Genomic DNA, 25,986 nt, shown 5'->3' on the forward strand with positions numbered 1-25,986 from the left:
GGATCATCTAGACAAGACTGCAGCAATAATTCAGACACAGCATGGGTTTGTTAAGGGAAAGTCTTGTCTGCAAATTTCACTGGATTTGATTTGATTTGATGTGGTTACAAAGGAACTGGATGCAAAAAATAATTTTGATATCATATACTTGGATTTCACGAAAGCTTTTGACACCGTTGCACATGCGCATGGAAGACTACTGTACAAATTAGAGCAGAATGGTATTAAGGGTAAGTTGCTACAATGGTTAAAAGGGTGGTTGAGTGGGAGAAGACAGAGAGTGGTAATCAATGGACGCTGCTCTTCTTGGATTAATGTTATTAGTGGAATTCCACATGATTCGGTGTTGGGCCCACTGTTGATTTGTAAATTTATCAATGATATTGATGAAGGTATATCAGGCTTAGTGTCGAAGTATGCAGATAATTCAAAGACTAGCCAGGCTTTGGGTAGCCTGCCTGGCAACCTAAATGTTGCGGGTTTGAATTCCGCCTCGGGCTTGGATCAGAGTAAATGCAAAAACTTTGGGAGGTGCATTATGGCCACAGAAACCAATGTGCCAACAACTAACAAAAAAAAAAATAAATAAATAAATAAACAAATAAATAATTCAAAGATTGGGAGGGTTGTTAATGACAGTAATGGCAGTGTGCTACTGCAACAGGATCTAGAAAATTTGGGCAGATGGGCTGAGAAGTGGCAACTGAAGATTAACATTGACAAGTGCAAAGTACTGCATATGGGTAGAAGTAACCCCAGAGGAACATACCAACTGTGTGGTACTACACTTAAGGTGGTAGAAAATGAAAAAGACATGGGAGTAATTGTGCAGTCAGATATGAAGTTTTCTGAGCAATGCAGACAGGCTGCAAGAGCAGGTCATGGGGTTTTTATCAATGATATACAGGAATTTTGCTAGCAGAGAAAAGGAGGTGATTATCCCTTTGTATAAGGAAATGGTCGGGCCATGCTTTAAGTACTGCATACAGGTCTGGAGGCCTCATTTTGGGAAGGATGTAGATTTGCTTGAGCATGTACAGAGAAGGGCAACAAGATTGGTGAGGGGAATGAAGGGATCCTCTTACCAAGAGAGGCTTAGATTCTGCAAATTGCAGTGGCTGGAGACTAGGCATCTGAAGGTGATCTGATTGAGGTGTATAAGGCCTTGAATGGGTTGAGTACGCTGAATTCTGTTGGTATTACGAACCTAAGGGAGAATAAATTCAAATTAAGAAAAGGCAGATGTAGAATAGACGTGCAGAAATTTGCCTTTAGCCAGCAGGTGGTTAATTTCTGGAACAAACTTCGATCTGTCCTTGTGGAAGCTGATAGCTTAAATAAATTCAAGGAGGAACTGGACAAATATTTAGAGGGAATGGTTGTGTGAATTTTTTTTTTTTTTTTTTTTTTTTTTTGGCTGATGCTACATAAGCTCATATGCTTGCTTTCTTGCATCACATGCCTCTATTACTATTACATACGTAAGAGATACTTTCCAGGACTTCTTATGTAAGTCAAGTTTATGTAACTCGGGAACAACTTATAAAATATTGCTACTATATCGCTGATATGCCAAAATTACAAAAACCATATAATATCCTCAGCAGAATGAATCAAAATAGATATATATTTTTAATTAGCTCAATTAAAAACTGTCTGGGGACAGCGGTGAAGTAGCCAGAGTGGAACATAAGAAAAGAAAATGTAAAAGGAAGAAAAAACATGTTAGTACTGTAAAAATTGATGTGTTTTGTAGCCTTGGTTATTATAGTTGACTTCATTGGTGCCGATCCCTTCACCGCTTCTCATATTCTGTCTTTTTTCTTTATTATTGTGTTCACCACTGCTACTGACAAATCTGAATTCCATGCAATACTTGTTAATGTTTGCCCATTTGAATCATCCTTATTATTTTAATTTTCTGTACCAATTCGATCCTTTTCTTGATAGATTTACTAGTACCGCTGTCACTTATTCTCTTAATCGGCACCATGATAACAATCAAAATTAAATTTTCTGAAAAGAACTTCACAAGGCTAAGGCGCAAACTCACTATTATCACACCACGCGAGCTCACATTTTACTAAAGCCAATTTCTGGAGGTCAATACCATAAAACAATACAAACAATTTGCACTTTCCAGGTTACTGGGCTTTTCTGTTATTGCAATTCATTATAAACGGGTAGTAAACTCAATCTTATTGCATTTGTGATAATACCAATAGCTGGAATTCTGTGGGTTTTTAAGTTGCTGTATTATAGTGAAATGTGTGTCCCCCTTCACTGAAATCTTCAGTCCTATAAAAAAAATATAAATAACATAACATAAGTTTGAAGCTATGTAAGTCGGGACTTAATGTATTAAAAAATGTTCAGCAACCTACATAAAAAGTATGGCGATAGATAAAATAAAAAAGGAAAAACTTACCACATACTACTCTGATGATGTTACCATCAGCCATTTCTAAATGGGAAAAATTTGGCAAAGTAATCATAAAAGTTACAAGGCTTTTCATACAAACTAAGAAATATGTTCAAGACTTAGACATAAACAGATGTCAAATGAAAACATGAAGACGTGACAGAGGAGAAAAAAAACAAAGTATCAGGTGATACAGAGATCTGTGGTAGATAAACTATATCTGCAATCAAGTCACAAAGGAGGTTAAGCAACTAAGGTAGATCATGGAAGTCTTCCACAAAGAATGGAGAAGGGAAAAAAAAAAACCAGCAAAAGCCCTATTTACTTATGTAAACACTATAAGTAAGGGGATGAATTACAAAGGTGCACTTGATATCAATGGTTAACTCGCTGAATCCTAATCAGATTGCTGAGGAGGATTCAACAGAACCACCTATTCACAAAGGTGGTTCAAAGGATGACATCAGTAATTACATACCAGTCAGCTTAATGTCTGTTCCAGGGAAAATAATGGAGTCACTTGTTAAAGAAGTTACATAGGACCATCTAGACAGATGTGCCATTATACTGCAGTCACAGGATGTATTTGTTAAGGAACAATCTTGTTTTACCAATTTGATTGGATAACATGATGCAGTAACAAAGGAACTGGTTGCAAAAAAATTTCAATATCATGCTGATAACATATTGGAGCAAAGTAGCATTAAGGACAAGTTATTGCTATGGATGAAGGGATGGTTGGTTAGCAAAAAAGAGACAGTAGTTATTAATAGACACTGCTTTTCTTGGACAAATGTTATTAGTGGAGTCCTCCAGGCCTCACAGCTGGGCCCTTTGTTGTTTTCTATAATTATTAATGATAAAATGATGGAGATATATCAGGCTTAATGTCTAAATTTGCAGATGATACAAAGGTTGGCATGGTGGTTAATGACAATAATCATGGTATGCTACTGCAACATGTTCAAGAAAAATTAGGCAGATGGACTAAGCAATGGCAACTGAAGTTTAACATTGACAAATTCAAGGTCCAGCAAATTGACAGCAGTAATCTTACATCAGTGTATCAACTATGTGGTACTATACTCAGAAAATATAAAAGACCTAGGGTAATTGTGCAGTCAGATAGGAAGTTCTCTGAAGAGTGCAGACAGCTCATGAGGTTTTGTAAATGATATACAGGAATTTTGATTGCAGGGATAAGGAAGTGATTATTCCATTGTGTAAGGCAGTGGTTAACAGGCATTTTCAGTACTATATGCAGGTCATTTTAGAAAACGTGGATCTGGTGGAAAAGGCAATGAAGGGCAACACTGATGAGGGGGAACAACAGGGCACGCTTACTAAGACAGGCTTCAGTTCTGCAAAGTGCATCTGGAGACTAGACACCTGCAAGATGATCTGATTGAAGTGTTTAAGGCTTTGAATGGATTGAGTAAGCTTGATGCTGATGAAATTCTTCCTCTTGTTCAGACAACACATGAGGAGACATAAATTCAAATTGAGGAAGGATGGTTCAGGATCAATGTGCAGTCAGTAGTTTGCCATAGGCCAACAGTTGATTTTTGAAACAAACGTCCACCTGTTGTTGTGGAAGTGAGCAGTCTAAATAAATTGAAGGATCAACTAGACAAACTATTGGAGGGGGATTTTTTATTTATTTATTTTTTGGCTAATGCTATATAAGCTTGCTTTCTTTCATTATTTTCCACTACTAATACTAAATATTTCTGCTACATTTAATATTCCTGTTACATAGAGAAATGCTGCCTTAAAATCAGTTAGAAGTGTTACTCACACCAATTAAAACTATTTCCATTATTTCTTACAGCATTATCTCTCCTACTTAGCACTCTCTTTTTATGTTCTTATGTACTCAAATGAAAGAACTAATTCAGGGATGCCTGTATATGTTAACACTAAAAGGAAAGATATGATTTACACTGGTTTACTGGCTACTAATGGCATTACCATTAGTGATCCTATACTGCTGATAAACTGAATAATTTATAAACTTTACATTTCGTGATGGTACCTCTATATTTAGAGGTCCAGATTGGAGTTGTATAAATATATCTGCTATTGACAAGGGTGCACTGGATAATTACAGAACTGTAAGTTTGGCTTGTGCCAAGGAAAATAATGGATTAAGGTAAGACCATCTTGATAAAATAAGTGGATACATAAGGCAATAACAATATGGATTTTTAAAAAGGAGATCATGCTTGGCCACATTGCCTACTATGAGGTTGTCAGAAAGGAAATGGATGTAAAGAATAATTCAAACATCATATATTTAGATTTAAGTAAAGGCTTTGCTACTGCACCGCATGTATGATTAGTGTATAAATAGATGGTTAAGTGGGAGAAGAGAAAGAGGAGTTATAAATGGCTACTTTTTTTTTTTTTTTTTTTTTTGGTAGTTGTTGGTGCAGCGGCTTCTGTGGCCATAATGCACCTCCCAAGGTTTTTGCAGTACTTTGATCCAAGCCCGAGGCGGGATTCGAACCCGCGACCTTTGGGTTGCCAGGTAGGCACTGTACCCACCCGGCTAGCCCAGTCGGCCTATAAATGGCTACTGATCTTCAGTAGAACTAATGTAATGAATGGGTAGTTCCAGAGATCGGTGCTGAAACCCTTACTGTTTTTATGCACATTTGCATATATCTATGTGTATGCACCTACTGTCTTCACTATGATTGCCTGTCTGTCTGTCTGTCCATCCAAAAGTAACAACTTCACTACTGATGGATGAATTTTCATGAAATTTTATATTTGGGCCTTTCAAAAATATTTCTTGGAAATACTGGAATATTTTAAAAATTTCATGAACACTGGACAAATAGAAATCTGGCAATTTTTATGGCTTTTTTCCCCCCACACAATTTGTATTTTAAAAATAAATCCATATTTTAAATGTAGTTTTAATGTTCTGTAAGAGTCAAACATGGTTTGTTAATATATATATATATATATATATATATATTCTACTTGATGTTGAAGTAGAATATATATTCTACTTGATGTTGAAGTAGAATATATATTCTACTTCAACATCTAGATAAACTGAGGAAATGGGCTGAAAAATGGCAGTTGGAGTTTAACACTCATAAATGAAATGAAATAAAATAAAAATGCTGAATTTGGGTAACAGTAATCCCAAACTCACATACTAGTTCGGCAGTATCAACTCACTAACTGCACATTCAGACTTGAAATTCTTTGTGTATTGGTTAGGACACATCTGGAATATTCTGTGTCCAGGTTTCAAAACCTGATTTTAAGAACATAGATCTGTTGGAAAACATGCAAAGAAGAGCAGAAAAGATTAACTGGGGACACGAAAGGATATTCTTACCAAGAAATAGTGGAGTTCTGGAAACTAAGCATCTTCATAGAGACCTAACCGATGTGAATTGGTTATGTTATGCTATAAAAGGGTTAGATGAACTAAATTCTGGTGGCACCTTTATTCTTTCTCATAATGTCACAGACAAAGGGAAAATTTTAAATTGAAAAAGAATAGTTGCAGAAGAGATGCATAAATAAATTGCTTTCAGCTGAAGAGAAATTGATTGTTGGGATAAGCTTCCATTAATTGTGGAAGTGGATAACTTGAATAAATTCAAAGAATGTTTGGACATATTATTGGAGGGAATGAGTATTGAAGTGGATCCCCCCCCCCCCATCCACAGGACAAGAGATGGACAAACGGTCCACTGCAGTGGAGTGGATTCTTATTTTATGGTCATTTTCCTGTCTACTCTTGAAAACGTGCCTGACAGAACTTCTATTGGAAATATGGGAATAATATTCCTGTTCCAGCTCAGATGACTGTTCCTTGCCCTCTTCTATACAAAGAAAACATAGCGTTCATTTTTATATGGTTTGTTTCCAGTTTCATTAGCAGGACCAGAGGAGTGGCCATTCCACCAAGCACCACCTGCAGAGCAGAGCTCCATGACCATGGCATGGTGATGGACTATCACCTTGGATATCACGGCAGAGGCCCTCTGGAGTCTAAGTCTGCTGGTCTTGGGCAGAGACTCAACTTGAGTAGAGATCCAACGAATAATCAGTATTCCTTGCACCTTGGGAAATACTTTTATTTCAGCTTTTTATTTCAGTTGTCCTCAGTACGAATCCTGCTCTTTCCGCTGACTGCTGCCATGGCTGAATTGCTGCACATTGGGAGGTGCAGCAGTTGACAGTGGGAATTATAGGAAATATCCTAGTTGGCCTTTTGTGAGGTGAGACAAATGTCACTACAAACCACTGAAATTGTTTCTCCAGTTTCACTAGAGATACATTTCTTCTCTATTGTTATCCATTTGAACAGCATTATATCATCATCATCAGCCATTTTCAATCCACTGCAGGATGAAGGCCTCTCCAGCATTATATTTTAGTCTACTTTAACATCTGTTCACATATGATACCATTCTTATTTAATCCATAAATATAAAAATTTATTTAAGTCTTGGTACCCTTAAAATGAGATTTTAAATGTCTTTCCTAAATGAAACCTGGGCAAAAATTTTCTCTGTATTTGTTACTATTAAATAAATACAGAGGAGCTTTAAACACAAATCACATTAAAGTAAATATTTAGAAAGCTATTTATATATAAATTTTAAATTTAACAAAACAAATATGTCTTTTATATTTTCTGAAAGTGTATCGGATCCCGTAAATAAGTAGCAGCTGTTTCAGTGTTAAAAGGTGCTGAATGAATGAAAAGGGATTGTTTGTTTGTTTGGGAATTTTTTAGTGCGACAGAAAATAAGGGATCTTGAAAAGGATCATTAAATAATGATAATAAAATATAAGACATTGAAATGTCTTATATTTTATTATCATTATTTAATTTGATGAAGTGGCCAATACTCTTAAGAAATAAACCAAGTAAGCAAACATACAGAAAAAGAAAATATATCAGATTTATTACCTGTATCTATTATATGATCCAAGCCATGTAAATTTCTCAACTCCTCCTTAAACCATTCACCAGCTTTTCTTGAGGTAAGACTTAACAGTGTTTCCATTGCAAGGTTACCCGTCTGTAAAGAAATTAAATATACATAGATATATCCAAAACAGCATTACTTCAGAAACAAACTAGATAAAAAGTTCCCAAGTTCATTTTCAAGAGATTTTTAAGGGAGGTGGGGGGGAGAGGGATGATTTTGTAATCGCTATTATGTTTGTTTTGTTTTTTAATGAAAGAGGGATAGATAACATATAAAAAAATAATTCCAAGATTAGGTTTTTAAGATCCATCAATGATATTTTAACAACAAATTAAGACATACTCAATGTCCAGAACTACCTAGAGTTGTAATTTGCAAAGCATGTATAGAACCAGAAATTTTTAAATTAAAATTTTTATCAGTGATTTTTTATTTACTTTGTATTTACAAAGTAAATAAAAAATACCTATTTAGGTATTACTGGTTTTATTAATTATTATTGTTTTTTAAAGATAGTACAGTTCTGCTGTAGATTTAAATTAGTAAAAAATATTCTCAAAATGAGTCATGAATTAACCTAACAGCCCTCTTCTGAATGGAATATAGAAGCCTGAGAGAGGTTTTGGGGGCATCGCCTCAGATGTGGGAACAATATTCCATGGTAGGTCGGATTTGTGATTTCTGCAGAATGAACAGCTGTTTGGAAGAAAAGTAACACCGAGAACGAAAGACAAAACCAAGTTTTTTAGATACAGAGGAAGCAATATTTGTAATGTGCTTGTGCCAAGAGAGATTAGAAGTCAGAGTAATCCCCAAAAGAGATATATCATTTGCCTAGAAATTGGAGTGTCACCAAAGATAAGCATAGGAACAGAAGAATCCTTTTTGCGAGATATAAGACAGGACTGAGATTTAGAAGGATTGAAATCAACTAAGTTGTCTTTGCCCCACTGGAGAATTACTGGGAGATCAGTATTTAAGGAATTGGTAGTGGGTATTTGAGAATTTGAAGCTGATTGCACAGGGCAAGATTTCTCAAACTGGAAAGTGGAATGCAATGTGCTATCATCGGCAAAGCTATGGATAGGATTTCCGGTCAATGGAAGAAGGTCATTAATATACAAGAGGAAAAGAACTGAACTCTGGAGGACACCATCATTAATGATGAAGTTAAAGACTGAGAGCCATTTACCATCACCCTCAGTGAGCGGTCAGAGATAAAACTGGATAACCAATTACAAAAAACGGTTTGCATCCCATAAGATGGAAACATGTTTAGAAGTCCTTTATGCCAAACACGATCGAAAGCCTTTGAGATGTCAAGAGCAACTGCTTGTGTTTCACCAAACTTTTCCATTGAATTTGTCCATAAATAGGTAACATAAGCCAGAATTTCACCAGTATATCAACACTGACAGAATCCATACTGGCAATTGTTGATCAGACGGAAGGATTCTAGATAGTCTAAGAGTTGGCAGTTAACAGATTTCTCCATTACTTTAGAAAGAGTAGAAGTAATTGCAATGGGACGATAATTGGATGGGATGGATTTATCACCCTTTTCAGTAACTGGCAGGATATGAGCAAATTTCCAAGGAGAAAGAAAAACACCTTTGGAATAAGAAAGTGAAAAAAGTGGCAAAGATCAGGAGTAAGTTCAGGAGCACAGGTTTTGAGAACAAGTGAAGAAATACCATCAGGACCTGGAACTTTCTTAGTGTCAAGATTCGTCAAAATTCTTCTCAAATCCTTTTGATGAAAGACCACAGGAGGCATTGAATGTAGCGTGTTTTTGGAATGGTGAGAGATGTTTTACCAAGATCATTAATACATGAGTTGGAAGACAAATGGGATGCTAGCAGGTCAGCTTTATCCTTGGCTGAAGTGACAACAGAACCATCTGGTTTTCACAGAGGTAGGAGCAGAGATGGGCAAAAGTTGCAGCCAATATCTTTGGCAAGAGACCAGAATTGCTCGGCTACCATTAGGGCAAGAAGCAAGTTTTCTACTCTTAGCATGTTCAAAATCTAGTTTGGACTGTTAATCTAGTTTGTGCTAAGGCTGTTCTCTTGAACAGCCTTAGCACATTTATTGGAAAACCAAGATTTAGATAAAGGACGAGATTTTAAAGTGGAGTGTGGAATAAAGGATTCCATTCCTACAAGAATAATTTCACTGGCATGATCTGAGCAAACATTGATATCAGAAGTTTTGAAACAGTAATCAAACCAAGGAAAAGAAATCTCACAGGTCATTCTATTTTACATTCTTGTAATGCCAAACAACACAAAGTTGGAAATGGCCATGACATAAAGGCTCCATTGGAGAAGAGAAAATCACCAAGCAGAGATCTGCAGTGCCTAAAGACTACTCATTTTGACTGTATACTTAAAAGGGTTGTTTGTGAGAAAAAGATCACACATGTTGGCTGTATAGTTATGATTGTCTGGTATTCTTGTAGGTAAATGAATAATCTGTGCAAGGTCATTAGTAATTGGAAAAGCCTCAGCATCTTGGCCAGCAGGGTCAGTGTGACTAGAAAACGGTAGCCAGTTGGAGTTGTGAACATTAAAAGCACCAAGGAAAATTACCTCGCTGTTAGGAAAATTGGACTGGAGAAAGTTAAGTTGCAAAGAGAGGAAGTCAAAGAGCTCCAAGTGATTAGTGGAGTTGGGAGAATGGTAGAGACAACAGATGAATTTGACAAAATGAGGTAGAGAGATTTTAAGCCAGAGAAGATCGAAAAGAGGAGAATCCAAATTACCAAGTCTCTGATAGGGAATATCAGAATGAACACGGAATGAGCACAACTACCACCTTTGAGGCAAAAGGAATCATACAGCGAATAATTTGGGCAACTGAGATGAGTAATAGTTGAATCAACTGATAACTGAGATTTTGTCAGAAAAAGTACATGGGGTTCGGCAGACTGCAAGTGGAAATCGCTGAGATTAGAACTGAGAACAGGTATATTTGTGAAATGAACTAGGAAGTGTTTGGGAGGTTTAGATCTTTTTGCAAATAAGCTTACTCTATTAGTTTTACAATTCATGGTGTATTCAATAGTAAGAAAAAGTGGGGGGGGGGGGACTTGCTGTATGAAGTAATGAAATTTTTTGATATGGTTTTTACATGGTAAGAATATATCCAGATCTTTGACATAACGTGGCCTCGACAATGGCCCTCGCATACAAACTACTCGGACTCTCTCCAGTCACTATCTGGCAGAGTAGACGTAGCAAGATTATACACTAGCTGATGCGGAAACCTCCTAAAGAGTTAACAATAGGTTCGGTCTGGTTTACTAACTGGTGGCTGGCCTGTGAACACCATTTTAGAGCTGTACCCTTTTAGAGCATGAAGGGAAATGCCGAACAGTAAATGAAGATCTGTTTGTTTGGTTCAAACAGGCCAATTCATTTAATGCACTAATCAATCCTAGCATTCTTCTTCAAAAAGCGAATGATTTTGCTGAAAAACTACACAAAGAGTTTGGGCGATGGACAGATGGCTGACAAGATGGAAAGAGAGGTATGTATTTGTTTACAAAAAAACGTTTCGGAGAAAAACAGGATTCTGATGGTTCCAGCTGACACCTAGTTGAAATCCTCTTGGCAAACTGTGATAAGCACTTATAAACTTGAAGACATTTTTAATACAGATGAAACAGGGTTGTACTACAGAGATACCCTAGGTCACTGCATGATTTTTAAAAATTCGTCTATTTCTTCAGGAAAGAAGATCAAGAACAAGATTACAGTTCTTTTAACATGCAACATCACTGGAACAATCAAGATGAAGTCATTAGTTATAGGCAAGAGTAAATTGGCTAGATGTTTTAAAGGAGTAAAACAGTTGCCTGTTGACTATGCCAATAATACCAATGCTTAGATGACTGCTTCTTTATTGAAGATTATCTTCATAAATAGGATTTGAAATTGGATAAGAAAAAAAAAAAATAATAAAATAAAATTGCATTGGTTTTGGACAAGTGTCTAGTTCATCCAAAGTTGACTTTCAAAAACAATGAATTAGTTTTTCTACCTTTGAATACCACATTACTGACTCAACCTCTCTTCCAGGGAATAATAAAAACCTATTTAAGACCTTTTACAGATCAGATATGAAGCAAAGAATCATCCAGTCTATAGATGAAGGTTTGGGAATATCACCCGATATCACAAAGCAGATAACTGTTCTGGATGCACTTCATATGACAGTGAATGCCTGGAATGAAGTTTCCAAAACGTGCATTAGCAACTGTTTCAAAAATATGGATTAATTATTCATGATGGTTAACTAAGTCAACGACACTGATCACAGTGAAATGCGTGAAGAGTAATTTAATGATTGGGTGGACATAGATGGTGATCTCCAAGTTACTACAGCTTTCACAGATGAAGAAATTGCCTGTTACTGATAATTTTGCCAAGGAGGAGAAGGAAAATGAAGATGAACCCAAAACGAATTCCAGTTACAAAACGGCACACATGTGAAGCTGTAGCCGTTGGAGAGCCATTTGGAAGAAACTGTTGCAAGTGTAATCGTGAATATAGACTGTTATACAATATTGAAAAATCTATAATCAGATTTTGTAGTGATAATTTAAAGCAATCTAAAATAAGTTACTATTTTAAATTATAATCATATTGCCAAGTGTTATGTTTAATTAATATGTATATTAATTAAGCTGTGTATGTAAGTATAAATTTATTTTAATTTTGCTAACCTATGGATAATATTCTTCTAATTTTTACGTATCATTTAATTGATAATAAACCTTTGATTATATCTTTATTTTTATAGCCTCTGAATAATATTTGTCAATTTTCACTTATTATAATCAAAATTCAATTTGGAAACGTGATCACTATATGCTGCTTACTTTATATGTTTTCAAGAAAATGCAAGAAACTTATGTTAAAAATTATGGAACTTTAAATATTATATTTACATTTTTTTCAATAATGGCTTGCAATACTACTCATTTTCAGATTGATCTCATACCACTAAATGTGGCATGAGAACTTGAAGATGGTTAGCAATATTTTCTCCCTGCGTTCTGCAGAGCAGATGTTAAAGGCTGATCTACCTGTGAGCGGAAGAATGAATCAAGAGAGAGAGAGTTGTAGTTTTTGGTTTTCTGCTTCTTGATATTGATAGCATTTTCAAGACGTTGCTAAAGGAGCTGCAACCTTGCCACATTCCAAGATTTCTTGCTTGTTCTTTATTATGATTCTGATAGCATTATACATATATTGAAGGATCTCTCTTTATCCACATCATTATCTCTGAAGCCACAAAGGCATTCATCACGCCACTTTGAACACCTCAGCCATGTCTTTAGTTTTCATTATCTTAGAGGGCTCAAATTCCTAGTTTTCTTTTTACTTCTCGATATTTTTAAGGACTTTGTCTTGTTCACCAATCACTTCCATGAGTTCTCTATTGCTCAAGCTATCTTTCTGGTGTTTGATGAGCTCTTGTATGGATGACAAACTCTGAAGAGAGTTTGTCATCCCGCCTGATGTCTTTGCTAAGCTCTACTGTGTTGTTGTTACTTTATTGATATCAAAGTCATGGAAGTCTTCTATAACAACCTAGAGCTTTCTCCATACTCCATTCATTGATTTTTGTTGGTGGCGGGCACCAACAATATTATCAATGGCATGTTTATTATTGCATGCCGTCCAAAATTCCTTAATAAAGCTTGGTGCATTCTCCACCTCACTCATATCCTTAATAGCCTGAGAGAAAGTCCTCCTGATATAATACACTTGAAAGCTGCTGTCACACCCTGGTCCATTGTTTGGTTGAGATAGGTGGTATTGGGGAGCATAAAAATGACTTACAATTTACTAAATTCATTGAGAGGAGGTAATGTCCTGCTGCATTATCCAATATCAAAAGAGCTTTATTGGAAGTGTTACTGTGTAATATTGTTCAACTGCTGGACAAAGGTAATCCAAAGAACAATGTTTGGAATAAGAATTCTTGTCACTCAAAGCTTCTTATTAGATTTCCATTTGACTGGCAAACTTGATTTAATTAATCTCTTAAGAGCCCTGGAGTTTTCTGAGTGGTAGACTAAAACAGGGACTTCAACTTGAAGTCGCCAGTAGCATTCCCACCCAGAATCACTGTTATTGTCTTTTTGGCACTTTAAATCCAGTCATGGATTTTTCTTCCTTGGAAATAAACATTCTTTTTAGTATTCTCTGATGAATGTGGTTTATTATAAGATAGACCGATTCATCATTGTTAAAGACTGTTGAGTGATGTTGCACCTCCTCCTTCAATAAAAATCAAAAAAGTGCCGAATTTATGCAAGGTACAACGCTTATGGAATCGATCAAACTAGCCTTTACTGGCATTAAAAAATTCAGCACTGGATTATTCTGGCAGTTTTTTCTTCAAATCTTCATACAAACTAATTACCTTCTCTTGAATTACCATAGAATTCAAGGGAATTCAAATATTGTCCTCTAATTTAACAATTGTTCCATCATGATTGCAAATCTAGATCGATTTAATTTCATGGCACTTAAAGGAGTTGCTACCGTGCCACATTCCAATATTTTTTGCTTGTTCTTTATTATGGTTCTGATGGCAGACCCTGATAAATCAGTATTATGCACAGTTAGGTCTGTTTTTCTCCTGAATCTAGTAGTTAGCATTAGTAGAGGCATATGATGCAAGAAAGCAAGCTTATGCAGCATCAGCCAGAAAAAAAAAAAAAAAAACTTCCACTTCACTCCCCCGTTGTTCGAATTACCTGTCCGGCTGAGCATTAAATTTATTTAGGCTATCAACTTCCACAACAAGGGATGGAAGTCTGTTCCACCAACCAACTACCCGCTGGCTAAAGGCAAATTTCCGGACATATATCCTACATCTGTCTTTACTCAATTTGAATTTATGCCCTCTAAGGTGATTATTTTGAGCAAGAGGAAGAGTCCCATCAGCATTGAGCATGCTCAAATGATTCAAGGATTTATACACCTCTATCAGATCACCTCGCCGGTGCCTAGTCTCCAGACACTGTAATTTTTTTTTTTTTTTTTTTTTTGATTTGGTAGTTGTTGGCGCATCGGCTTCTGTGGCCATATTGCACCTCCCAAGGTTTTTGCAGTACTTTGATCCAAGCCCGAGGCGGGAATCGAACCCGCGACCTTTGGGTTGCCAGGCAGGTACTTTTACCCACTCGGCTAGCCCGGTCGGCTCACTGTAATTTGCAAAACTTAAGCCTTTCTTCGTAAGAGCAACCCTTTGTTCCATTCACTAATCTTGTTGCCCTTCTCTATACTCGTACCAGCAGCTCTACATCCTTCTTAAAATAAGGCCTCCAGACCTGTATACAGTACTCAAGGTGTGGCCTGACCATTGACTTATACAAGGGAATAATCACCTCCTTATCCCTGCTAGAAAAATTCCTGTATATCATTGATAAGACACCATGAGCTACTCTTGAAGCCCATCTGCACTGCTCAGAGAACTCCATATCTGCCTGCACAATTACCCTCCAGGTCCTCTCAACCATTGTCAGTGTAGTACCACAGAGTTGATACGCTGCTCTGGAGTTACTGTTTCCCATATGTAGTTTTTTTTTTTTTTTTATGTGAACCCCAAACACGAGAGCTATTAGAACCTATAGTACTTAGTACCGTGCTTGGGTTGGAGGTTGAGAAGACGAAAGAAGATATTTGTTGATATTGGACTTGAACTTCTGTAGATTGTAATTTTCAGGAAATACGTACGAAGGAAGGTTGTTCCAGAAAACGGCAGTTGAATGAATAAATGAGGAAGATGAAAAGTTGGTTCTGTGAGTTTGAAGTAGAACAGTAAATGGATGTTGGCTGGTGGCGGCACGTGTTCGGACTGTTTTGAAAGAGAGAGCGGGAATTATAGAAGCCAATTCAGAAGAACAGTGCGCATGGAAGTATCTGTAAAAGAGGCAAGCAGCAGAAACAGTGCGTCTATGAGAAAGCGAGTGGAGAGACTCTGTTAGAGATGAGTCATTAATTAACCTAACTGCCCTCTTCTGAATGGAATCAAGAAGCCTGAGAGAGGTTTTGGGGGCACCACCCCAAATGTGGGAACAATATTCCATGGCAGGGCGGATTTGCGATTTATACAGAGTGAGCAGCTGTTTGGAAGAAAAGTAACGCCGAGAGCGAAAGAGAAAACCAAGTTTTTTAGATGCAGAGGAAGCAATATTTGTAATGTGCTTGTGCCAAGAGAGATTAGAAGTCAGAGTAATCCCCAAAAGAGATATATCCTTTTGCCTAGAAATTGGAGTGTCACTAAAGATAAGCATAGGAGCAGAAGAATCCTTTTTGCGAGATATAAGACAAGACTGAGTTTTAGAAGGGTTGAAATCAACTAAGTTGTCTTTGCCCCACTGGAGAATTACCTGAAGATCGGCATTTAAGGAATTGGTAGCAGATTTTCGAGAAGTTGAAGCTGATTGAGCAGGACAAGATTTCTCAAAACAGAAAGTTGAATGCAATGTGCTATCATCGGCAAAACTATGGATAGGATTTCCAGTCAATGGAAGAAGGTCATTGATATACAAGAGGAAAAGAGTGGGGGAAAGAACTGAACCTTGGGAGACACCGGCATTAGTGGAGAAGTTAGAAGACAGAGAGCCATCTACCATCACCCTCAGTGAGCGATCAGAGAGAAAACTGGATAACCAATTACTAAAAACAGTTGGCAAACCATAAGATGGAAGCTTGTTTAGAAGACCTTTATGCCAAACACGATCAAAAGCCTTTGAGATGTCAAGAGCAACTACTTGTGTTTCACCGAACCTTTCCATTTAAGTAGTCCATAAATGGGTAACATAAGCCAGGATATCACCAGTGGATCGACACTGGCGGAATCCATACTGGTGATCGTTGATCAGACGGAAGGTTTCTAGGTAGTTTAAGAGTTGGCGGTTAATTGATTTCTCCATTACTTTAGAAAGAGTAGAAGTAATTGCAATGGGACGATAATTGGATGGGAGGGATTTGTCACCCTTTTTAGGTACTGGCTGGATATGAGCAAATTTCCAAGCAGAAGGAAAAACACCTTTGGAATAAGAAAGTGAAAAAAGGCGGCAAAGAATAGGAGTAAGTTCAGGAGCACAGATTTTGAGAACAAGTGGAGAAATACCATCAGGATTCATCAAAATCCTTCTGATATCCTTTTGACGGAAGACCACAGGAGGCATTGAATGGACCGTGTTAGGAATGGTGGGAGGTGTTTTACCAAGATCATTAATACATGAGCTGGAAGAAAAATGGGATGCTAGCAGGTCAGCTTTATCCTTGGCTGAAGTGACAACAGAACCATCTGGTTTGGACAGAGGTGGAAGCAGAGATGGGCAAAAGTTGCGGCCAATAGCTTTGGCAAGAGACCAGAATGCTCGGCTACCATTAGGGCAAGAAGCAAGTTTTCTACTCTTAGCCTGTTCAAACTCTAGTTTGGACTGATTAATAACTGCTTTACAATTGTTGCGAGCTTTGGTGTAGGCAGAAAATGAAACTGAAGAATTAGAAACAAGCCAATTACGATATGCAACATTCTTCTCTTGAACAGCCTTAGCACATTTAATGGAAAACCAAGGTTTAGATAAAGGATGAGATTTTAAAGTGGAGTGTGGGATAAAGGATTCCATTCCTGCAAGAATAATTTCACTGACACGATCTGAGCAAACGTTGACATCAGAAGTTTTGAAACAGTAATCCGACCAAGGAAAAGAAGAAAAGAAGTCACGCAGGTCATCCCATTTTGCATTCTTGTAATGCCAAACAACACGAGGTTGGGAATAGCCATGAGATAAAGGTTCCATTGGAGAAGAGACAATCACCAAGTTGTGATCTGAAGTGCCTAAAGGACCTCTCACTTCGACCGTGTACTTAGAAGGGTTGTTTGTGAGAAAAAGATCAAGCGTATTGGCTGTATGATTCGGATTGTCCGGTATTCTTGTAGGTAAACGAACAATCTGTGCTAGGTCATTAGTAATTGCAAAAGCCTCAGCATCTCGACCTGCTGGGTCGGTGTGACTAGAAAACGGAAGCCAGCTGGAGTTGTGAACATTAAAATCACCAAGGAAAATTACCTCACTGTTAGGAAAGTTGGACTGGAGAAAGTCAAGTTGCAACGAGAGGAAGTCAAAGAGCTCCAAGTGATTAGTGGAGTTGGGAGAACGGTAGAGACAACAGATGAATTTGACACAATGAGGTAGAGAGATTTTAAGCCAGAGAAGATCGAAGAGAGGAGATTCCAAATTGCCAAGCCTCTGACAGGGAATATCAGAACGGACATATGCACAAGTACCACCTTTGAGGCGAAAGGAATCATACAGCGAATAATTTGGGCATCTGAGATGAGCAGTAGTTGAATCAACCGATAACTGAGATTCTGTCAGAAAAAGTACATGTGGTTTGGCAGACTGCAAGTGGAAATGGACATCGTTGAGATTAGAATTGAGACCACGTATATTTGTGAAATGAATTAGGAAGTCCTTGGGAGGTTTAGATCTTTTCGCAGATAAGCTTGTTCTATTAGTTAGCCAATTCATGGTGTATTCAATAGTAAGAAAAAGTGGGTGGGACATGCTGTATGAAGTAATGAAATTTTTGGATATGGCGTACATGTGGTAAGAATATACCCAGATCCTTGACATAACGTGGCCTCGACAATGCTCCCCGCATACACACTACTCGGACTCCCTCCAGTCACTATCTGGCAGAGTAGAGGTAGCAAGATTATACACTAGCTGATCCGGAAGCCTCCTAGAGAGTTACCAATAGGTTCGGTCCGGTGTACTAACTAGCGGCCGGCCTGCGAAAACCGTTTTAGAGCTGTACCCTCGAAATGTAAGGAATATTGGATCTCGCCACGACATTCATCATAACCTCAAAAGTCATCAATCATACTGCATGATGGAAGAGATAGGGAAGGGTTGACCGGAACTTAGCTCTAGAGACTAAACATGGGTTCCACCACTTCAAGCCTCCAATAAGCAAAGTGGTGGTATTTCACCGGTTGATGAGAGTCATCTACCACCTAGCACTGCCTGGTAACATAGAGGGGCGGCGTTCCTCCATGTGGTGTGGGCGCCACACCTCGACCCCTGCTTACGTTGGTTCACACCTGGGTGGTCACCCACCATGTGCTTGTGCATGGAGGTTATAGCCAGGATTACTAACAGTCCCACCATCGTGAAGGTGCAAGCAGAGGATTTGGCTGTCACAGACCGTCCGGACTTCGCCGAAATTGGGTCCACTTGACTTGAGTGTCACCCGAATATCAGTTCCATCAGCGTTTTAGACTCCCAGGTAGCAAGTACAGCTTGTCTGGCATATCTGAGAGAATGTCTGTGATAACCTCAAGGACCTCAAGTACTTTACATTTGTCAATGTTAAACTTGATTTGCCACCTCTCAGCCCATCTGCTCAACCTTTCCAGATCCTGTTGCAGCAGCATAGCGTCAGTAGTGTCCTTAACAACCCTGCCAACTTTTGTATCGTCTGCAAACTTGGACATTAAACTTGATATACCATCATCAATATTATTTATAAATACAGAAAACAATAATGGACCCAACACTGAACCCTGAGGGACTCCACTAATAACATTAGTCCACGATGAGCAGTGTCCATTGATTACCACTATTTGTCTTCTCCCCCTCAACCACCCCTTTATCCATAGCAGCAATTTGCCTCCAATGCCACACTGCTCCAATTTGTGCAGCAGTCTTCCAAGTGCGACAGTATCAAAAGCCTTTCTAAGATCCAAGTATATAATATCAAAGTTATTTCCTGCATCCAGTTCTTTTCTGACTGCATCATAGTATCCAATCAAATTGGTCAGGCAAGACTTCCCCTTAACAAAACCATGCTGTGTCCGAGCTATAACTCAAGTCTTGTCCAGATGATCCTGCAGTGCTTCCTTTACCAGTGCCTCCATTAATTTTCCTGGAACTGAAGTTAAACTCACAGGTCTATAATTACTTGTGTCAGCCTTTGATCCTCCTTTGTGAATTGGGGTCACATTTGCACATCTCCAATCTATGGGTACCTCCCCTGAGTCCAAGGAAGCTTTCATAATTATGGCTAAGGGTTTGCTTACTTCCTTTGCTGCCTCCTTTAATATAACTGGATAGATCCCATCCACCCCAGGTGCCTTTCTTGTCTTTATCTTCAACAATTTCTCCTCCACTTTACTCTCAGTTATTACAAGATTATCTAGCTTACTGCCAGAGTTGAATACACCTCTGGCATTCCCCTCGCTGAATAACTCCTCATGTGTGAATATCGATGCAAAATATTCATTTAGCTTATTAGCTACCTGAGCAGGATCATCAACAGTTGAACCATCGATATCAAGTGGACCAATCTGATTCATCCCCTTCCTTCTAGAGTTTACATAAGAAAAGGACTCTTTTTCTTTGCATCCTCTGCCAAAGATTTCTCATTATTTGCCTTCGCCTGCCTAACCTCCTTTGTAACTTGGTTACGGATCAACTTATATCTATCATAGGCTTCTGTATCACGTGTTAATTTATATGTATCCCAAGCATTTTTCTTCTCTGTCATATGTCTCATTAGTTCATCTGACATCCATTTAGGCCTAAACCTTGAACAATATTTCTTAGTTGGTATGTAAAGCCTACTTCCAAGATTAGTTCTTTGAATGCTTCCCATTTTGAATTTGCTGTTGGTAACATCATCAGTTGGTCCCACTGTATAGAATTTAAATACTGTCTCCGACTCTCGTAGTCCCCTTTACGAAAGCAATAACCCTTCCCTTTACCCCTGATGGTAGTTACCTCTTTGAGTAAATCCCACTTCAGCACACTGTGATCACTGCCACCTAGTGGTTCCTGTATTTGCAGATTCTTAATGCATGAAGAATCACTACTGATAATCAAATCAAGTGTATTACTCCTCTAGTTGCACTGATGTAGAAAACAATCATCCAATAAATCCACAAAAGCCTTGCTAGTGTGTGAGTGACCAAACCCCAAATTCCAGTCAATGTCTGGGAAATTAAAATCCCCCATTAAAAGACTCTCTGATTTACTGGTCCACTCTATTTCCCTGTACAGTTTCTTATTATACTCATCAGAGTCATTAGGCCTATAGCACACTCCTACTCTCAATTTTGATCTCCCAGTGCTTATGTCACACCAAACTGACTCGACACTGCACTGTCCAGCGATGTCGACTGGCTTCACTTCCTTGGATTTTATGTGTTTCTTAACTAATAGCATAACCCCTCCTCCCTTTCTATCCTGTCTATCCTTTCTGTAGACATTGTACTCCCCAAATTGCAGTTCTGCATTCCTTATATCTGTGTGACACCACGTCTCTGATATCCCAACAATATCCCCCTTTGATGCTTTGAGCAATACCTCAAATTCATCAAATTTATTTACCAAACTTCTAGCATTGGTGTACACGCAAGTATACATGCACCTGTTCTTTTTCTTAGCTACCCTAAAACAACCCACGTGCTTACTTGTATCGCAATGACTCCCAGCAGTCTCTGAAATATCCTGCATCTTGTTTTCCAGGCTTCTGCTCATTCCAATAGAAGCAGTGCAAGAATCACTTTCACCTCTGCCAGTGGCTACTGTTAATCTATTAGTCCTCGTACCCCCCCCCAAGCTAGCAGTTTTCCGACCCACCTAACACTGCCTCGATAGCATCAGCAAATATTCTTGCACCTTTTCTATTTAAGTGTATCCGATCCCTGTAGAAGCAGTCCCTTCTGTTGACAAGTACAGACCAGGCTGAAAATAGTTTTATAATTTTCAGTTTAGTTTCCTAGTGACAAGCGTGTTTTCAATGGCTTTTCACCTTCTTCACATTATTATCACTAGCTGATTCACTTGATCGCTTTAATGTCATTTTAAAAGAAATTTGAAACTGTGTACATGGTAAACTAAAATCAATAACATAAACAATAAGTAAACCAGAACTAACTGCAAAACAAAACTAAACTGAAAATGGCATTGTTGAGTGGTGCTACTGCACAGTATACAGCAACTCCCTACCAAAGCATATCACAATTCCTAAAGAGAATTTTGAATAACAACACTTCGGCAAACTTCAGTTACTTAGAAATCCCTAGAGGGCATTCCCTTTCCTATAGCAACACTGGGCAGATGTATAAGGTGTATGTAAGAAATGGTATACATGTGACCACTTCAGTATATTTTCCCCTTTATTGCATTGAATGACCATAGTTTTTACAGCCATGGATACAGGAAATTTGTGCCAGTACAAACAGCTGCGGCCCAGGGTGCCAAGCAATCATCCCTGGAACTTCTACTGTGATTATATTAGAGAGATAAGTTTTTCCCTTTGAGTTCAGACTTTTTTTCCTTCCGTTATTCAAATATATAATAAGAGTTTTCTTTCTTAAAGCATAAGGAAGAAGTTTCTAGAAAGGAAAGTAACCTTTCTTAATTTTTCTGTGTACTAACCTTATATTTTGGTCACTTAGTGGCACTACTCCTGCCTCCAATGGTGGGCTGGACCCGGGTGAAAAGACACCACCTAGGACTAAAAGGAGTTTAAAATGGAACAAAAAACTAACAACACAAGACTGGAGAAAGAAAACTCCAATAAATCTGATTACCTACAACCGAACATGTATCAGGCTAAGAGAATGAAAATCAACAGCTCTCAGCCTACTGTTCCTTTCTTTTTGGTGATACATTTGTTATCAACATAACCCGTTGGGAAATTATCCCCATTCTTAGTCCTATAGAGTCCATGGTTGGATCACCAAAAATGATAAAATGATTACAATCAGGTGATCTCTTAGTGACCTTACTACGTCATCAATCTGAGAAATTGCTAAAAACAAAGACTTTTGCAGGACTGCCAGTTGAAATTACACCACAAATCAACAGCTCTCAGCCTACTATTCCTTTCTTTTTGGTGATACATTTGTTATCAACATAACCCGCTGGGAAATTTTCCCCATTCTTAGTCCAGAAGACTATAGAGTCCATGGTTGGATCACCAAAAATGATAAAACGATTACAATCAGGTGATCTCTTAAAACAAAGACTTTTGCAGGACTGCCAGTTGAAATTACACCACATAATTCCCTGAATATATCGGAAGGTGTTATTTTCGAATGGGACCTTTTGATTGTTTCAGAGGAAGAGTTACTGCGTGAGCTAACAGAACAACAAGTGATGCATGTTAGGAGGATAATGATGAAGAAAGATGGCATTCTCACTCCAATCCAATCAGTTATTCTCACCTTTAACAATCCTTCTATTCCCCACTCAGTTAAAACAGGATATTTAAATTGCGAAATCTGACCGTATATACCAAATCCCATAAGGTGTTACAACTGTCAGCAATACGGACACTCTGAGGCAATGTGTTGCAGTGATCCCATCTGTCCGCTCTGCGGATCGAAAGAACACAAACAAACAAACTGCACCTCCTCTACACCACTCTGTCCAAACTGTCACAGAAATCACCCTGCTTTTTCAAAGACATGCGAAATGTGGATATTGGGAAAACAAATTCAAAAATACAAAGTAGAAATAAAGTGCCTTATCCGGAAGCAAGAAAACAGATACTTGCAACCAAACCTTCACATTCCTATGCTTCAGCAGTGAAATGACAGCAAACTATAGCCACTCAAACGGAGATGGTAATACCTGTAAATCAAATTATAGACTGGAGTAAAGTAATATTAATGACAAAAACACAAGAAACATCTAGTGCTAAAGAGCAGGATACTTCTGTGCCTGGAAAGCAGAAATCAGAAGTAACATCTTCAAAAACAAAGCAAACAGCATCTAGTAAACTGTGTGAACAGAAACAATCAAACATAGACGAAATGGATACTGATTAACAGAGAGAGAACATACTAGAACTACACCCTGCAAAAAATATTGATACACCTCATCCTAATTTTCCAAAGAAAGACAGATCCAAATATGATAAATAAAAAGCGCAGTCAGATTCAACGAATAGTTCTGAGACCTAAATAATGCATTATATTATTATATAGGGTGGCCACTGAAAGACTGAAGGGTTTGAAAAAGTCATAACTTGTTCATTTTTAATTTTTTTATTTTCTTTTTTTACAGGTTATAGAGCATCCCTTGGAGATTAAAATGTAGCCACTGAAGGACTGACCACTCTTTCAGAATCTTCTGAAGCAATGTTCTGGCGATGCCTAGTTGAGCAGAGTGACGATGGGTAGAGGCAGATGGATCCTCAAGGACACTCTGCCATACAGCTCCCACCGCTGCATCAGTGCGCTTAGGACCTCTTCTCGGAAGATTGCCATCTGATCCAGTTCTTTCAAACCGGGCGATTAGGTTCCGAATCATGTTATTGCTAGGAGGACTTTAAAATGTTGCCGGTATTTTCTCTGTGTTTCAATAATTGATCTTTCACTGGTATAGAAAAACTCAACGAGTTTTACTAGTAGCTGGACATCATACGTAGCCATTTTAATCTCCAAGGTATGCTCTATAACCTGTAAAAAAAGAAAATAAAAAAGATTAAAAATGAACGAGTTATGACTTTTTCAAACTCTTCAGTCTTTCAGTGGCCACCCTGTACAATGGAACTGTCATGGTTTACATGGAAAATTGGATGAAATAAAAGGTATTATTCAGCAGTATAAACCAGTCTGCATTTGCCTTCAGGAGAACTATCTAACACATCAATCTTCATCCACATTTCAAAACTATACACTTTTCTGGAGAGACAGAAATGATAACAGAACTGCCAAAGGAGGAGTGGCAATTTTGGTGAATACTAATATACCAGCTAAGCAAACAACATTAAAAACCAAATTAGAAGCAGTGGCAGTGAGAATAGCCATCGGAATTTCTATCACAATCTTATATTGTGATAGAAATTTGTTGGAAGATTATCCCTTTATCTTCCAACAAATATTCCTCTCTTCAGATCGGAATTAAGTGATCTTACTATGCATCTTCAACCTCCCTACTGCCTTATGGGAGATATAAATGCCCATCATTATCTGTGGGGTTCTTCTCACATGGAAAGTAGAGGTAGCTTAATTGAAAATTTCCTAGATGATCAACAACTGAATTTACTGAATACCAGATCTCACACTTATATCAGTTTGGCTACAGGTATCCCTTCTGCAATAGACTTAACAATATGTTCTCCATCAATTTATCCCAGTATAGAATGGTTCGTATTAAATGATCCTTACAACAGTGATCATTTTCCGATAGTATGTTCCATACAGACACAATCGACTCTTACAGAAGAAACCAGAACAGTATGGAATTTTAAAAAAACTAATTGGAATAAATATATGTAATTAATCAAGCTGAATAAGCAATTAATAGAAGCCCTGCCAGTAGAGGATGCTGTCATATATATCACCAATCAACTGCTAGAAGTTTCGAAAGCTACAATACCTCAAATAAGGAAGGCAGGGTACAACTCTTGGTACAACTCCACGGTACAACTCTTGGTGGAACGCAGAATGTGTTCCACCAAGGCAAAAACAAAACAAAATTGTGCATGGAATGGATTCCGGAAATATTCAACTACCCTCAATCTGATTGCATATAAAAAAGTCAAAGCCGAAGCGAGGAGAATTCAGAAAAAGGCAAGGAAAAATTCTTGGATCATGTTTGCTTCCACACTTACTAGGAACTCGAGTCCTGGTTTGGTGTGGAAAAAAATTCAGATTTTAAGTGGAAGATATCCAAGCATACAATCTCCAATCTTCCATTGGAAAGGGCAGGATGTTTCTACAACAGACGAGATATCAGAAATTCTGGCTGAATCTTTTGCTTCTACATCAGCAGTTACAAGCTACAGCATTGACTTTCAAAAATATAAAGAGCAAGCTGAACAGAGTAAGTTGAATTTCTGTACCAAGACATCTTATTCCTATAATCTACTATTCCTAAAAGAGGAATTACTTAAAACCATTACAAAATTGCCTAATAGCGCACCAGGTCCCGTTGGCATTTATTATACAATGATACAACACCTAAACTCTGATTGTCTGGATATTGTACTAGCTCTGAATAATAGAATTTTTCTGAACAGCCTGTATCCATCCATATGCCAGCATGCAATTGTCCTTGCATTTCCCAAACCCGGAAAAGATCCTTCCTATACATATAATTATTGCCGTATTTCACTGACCAGCTGCTTAGGGAAAATCCTTGAACAAATGGTGCACAATAGACTTACATGGTTGCTGGAAAAAGAGATTAACACTTGATCTACATGTCAAGTTGAAACAAATATTAGAAACTCATTTATAAGAAAGCAGCATATGGTGATGGTAAATCTAGATCTTCAATCATGTAAAAAACAAAAATAAATTTTCAAAATCTCTCTTCATTCCTATTTTTGAAGCTTTGTAAACAAAAATCTCACAGTTAGCGAAACTCACCGCACAATCGAAAATCAAAAATTTTTGTAGTAAATATCTGACTGTGCAATAAAAAAACGCACAAATTGAGGGATGACTGTACTTAGTTCAGTAAGGGGTTTGTTACCCTGAAAGCTTTTTTACAGCATTAACTTTCATTTAGTTACTGTATTCTTCTTTTGT

The 25,986-nt window shown here is 37.8% G+C and overlaps 1 protein-coding gene across 5 annotated transcripts in view; it reads right to left on the reverse strand.

Moving 5' to 3' along the window:
• The window catches only part of LOC150081850 (wings apart-like protein homolog), a 287,626-nt gene that overhangs the window by 116,205 nt on the left and 145,435 nt on the right, over window positions 1–25,986 (reverse strand). For all 5 annotated transcript variants that reach the window (XM_090378945.1, XM_090378944.1, XM_090378942.1 and 2 more), the window contains one exon: window positions 7,371–7,482. In XM_090378945.1, the coding sequence (XP_090235071.1) occupies window positions 7,371–7,482 (112 nt within the window). The remainder of the gene's footprint in view (window positions 1–7,370; window positions 7,483–25,986) is intronic.

This window comes from Mastigoproctus giganteus, chromosome 8 (genome assembly GCF_048544385.1).
Source record: "Mastigoproctus giganteus isolate SK-2022 chromosome 8, ASM4854438v1, whole genome shotgun sequence".
NCBI classification, from domain to species: Eukaryota; Metazoa; Arthropoda; class Arachnida; order Uropygi; family Thelyphonidae; genus Mastigoproctus; species Mastigoproctus giganteus.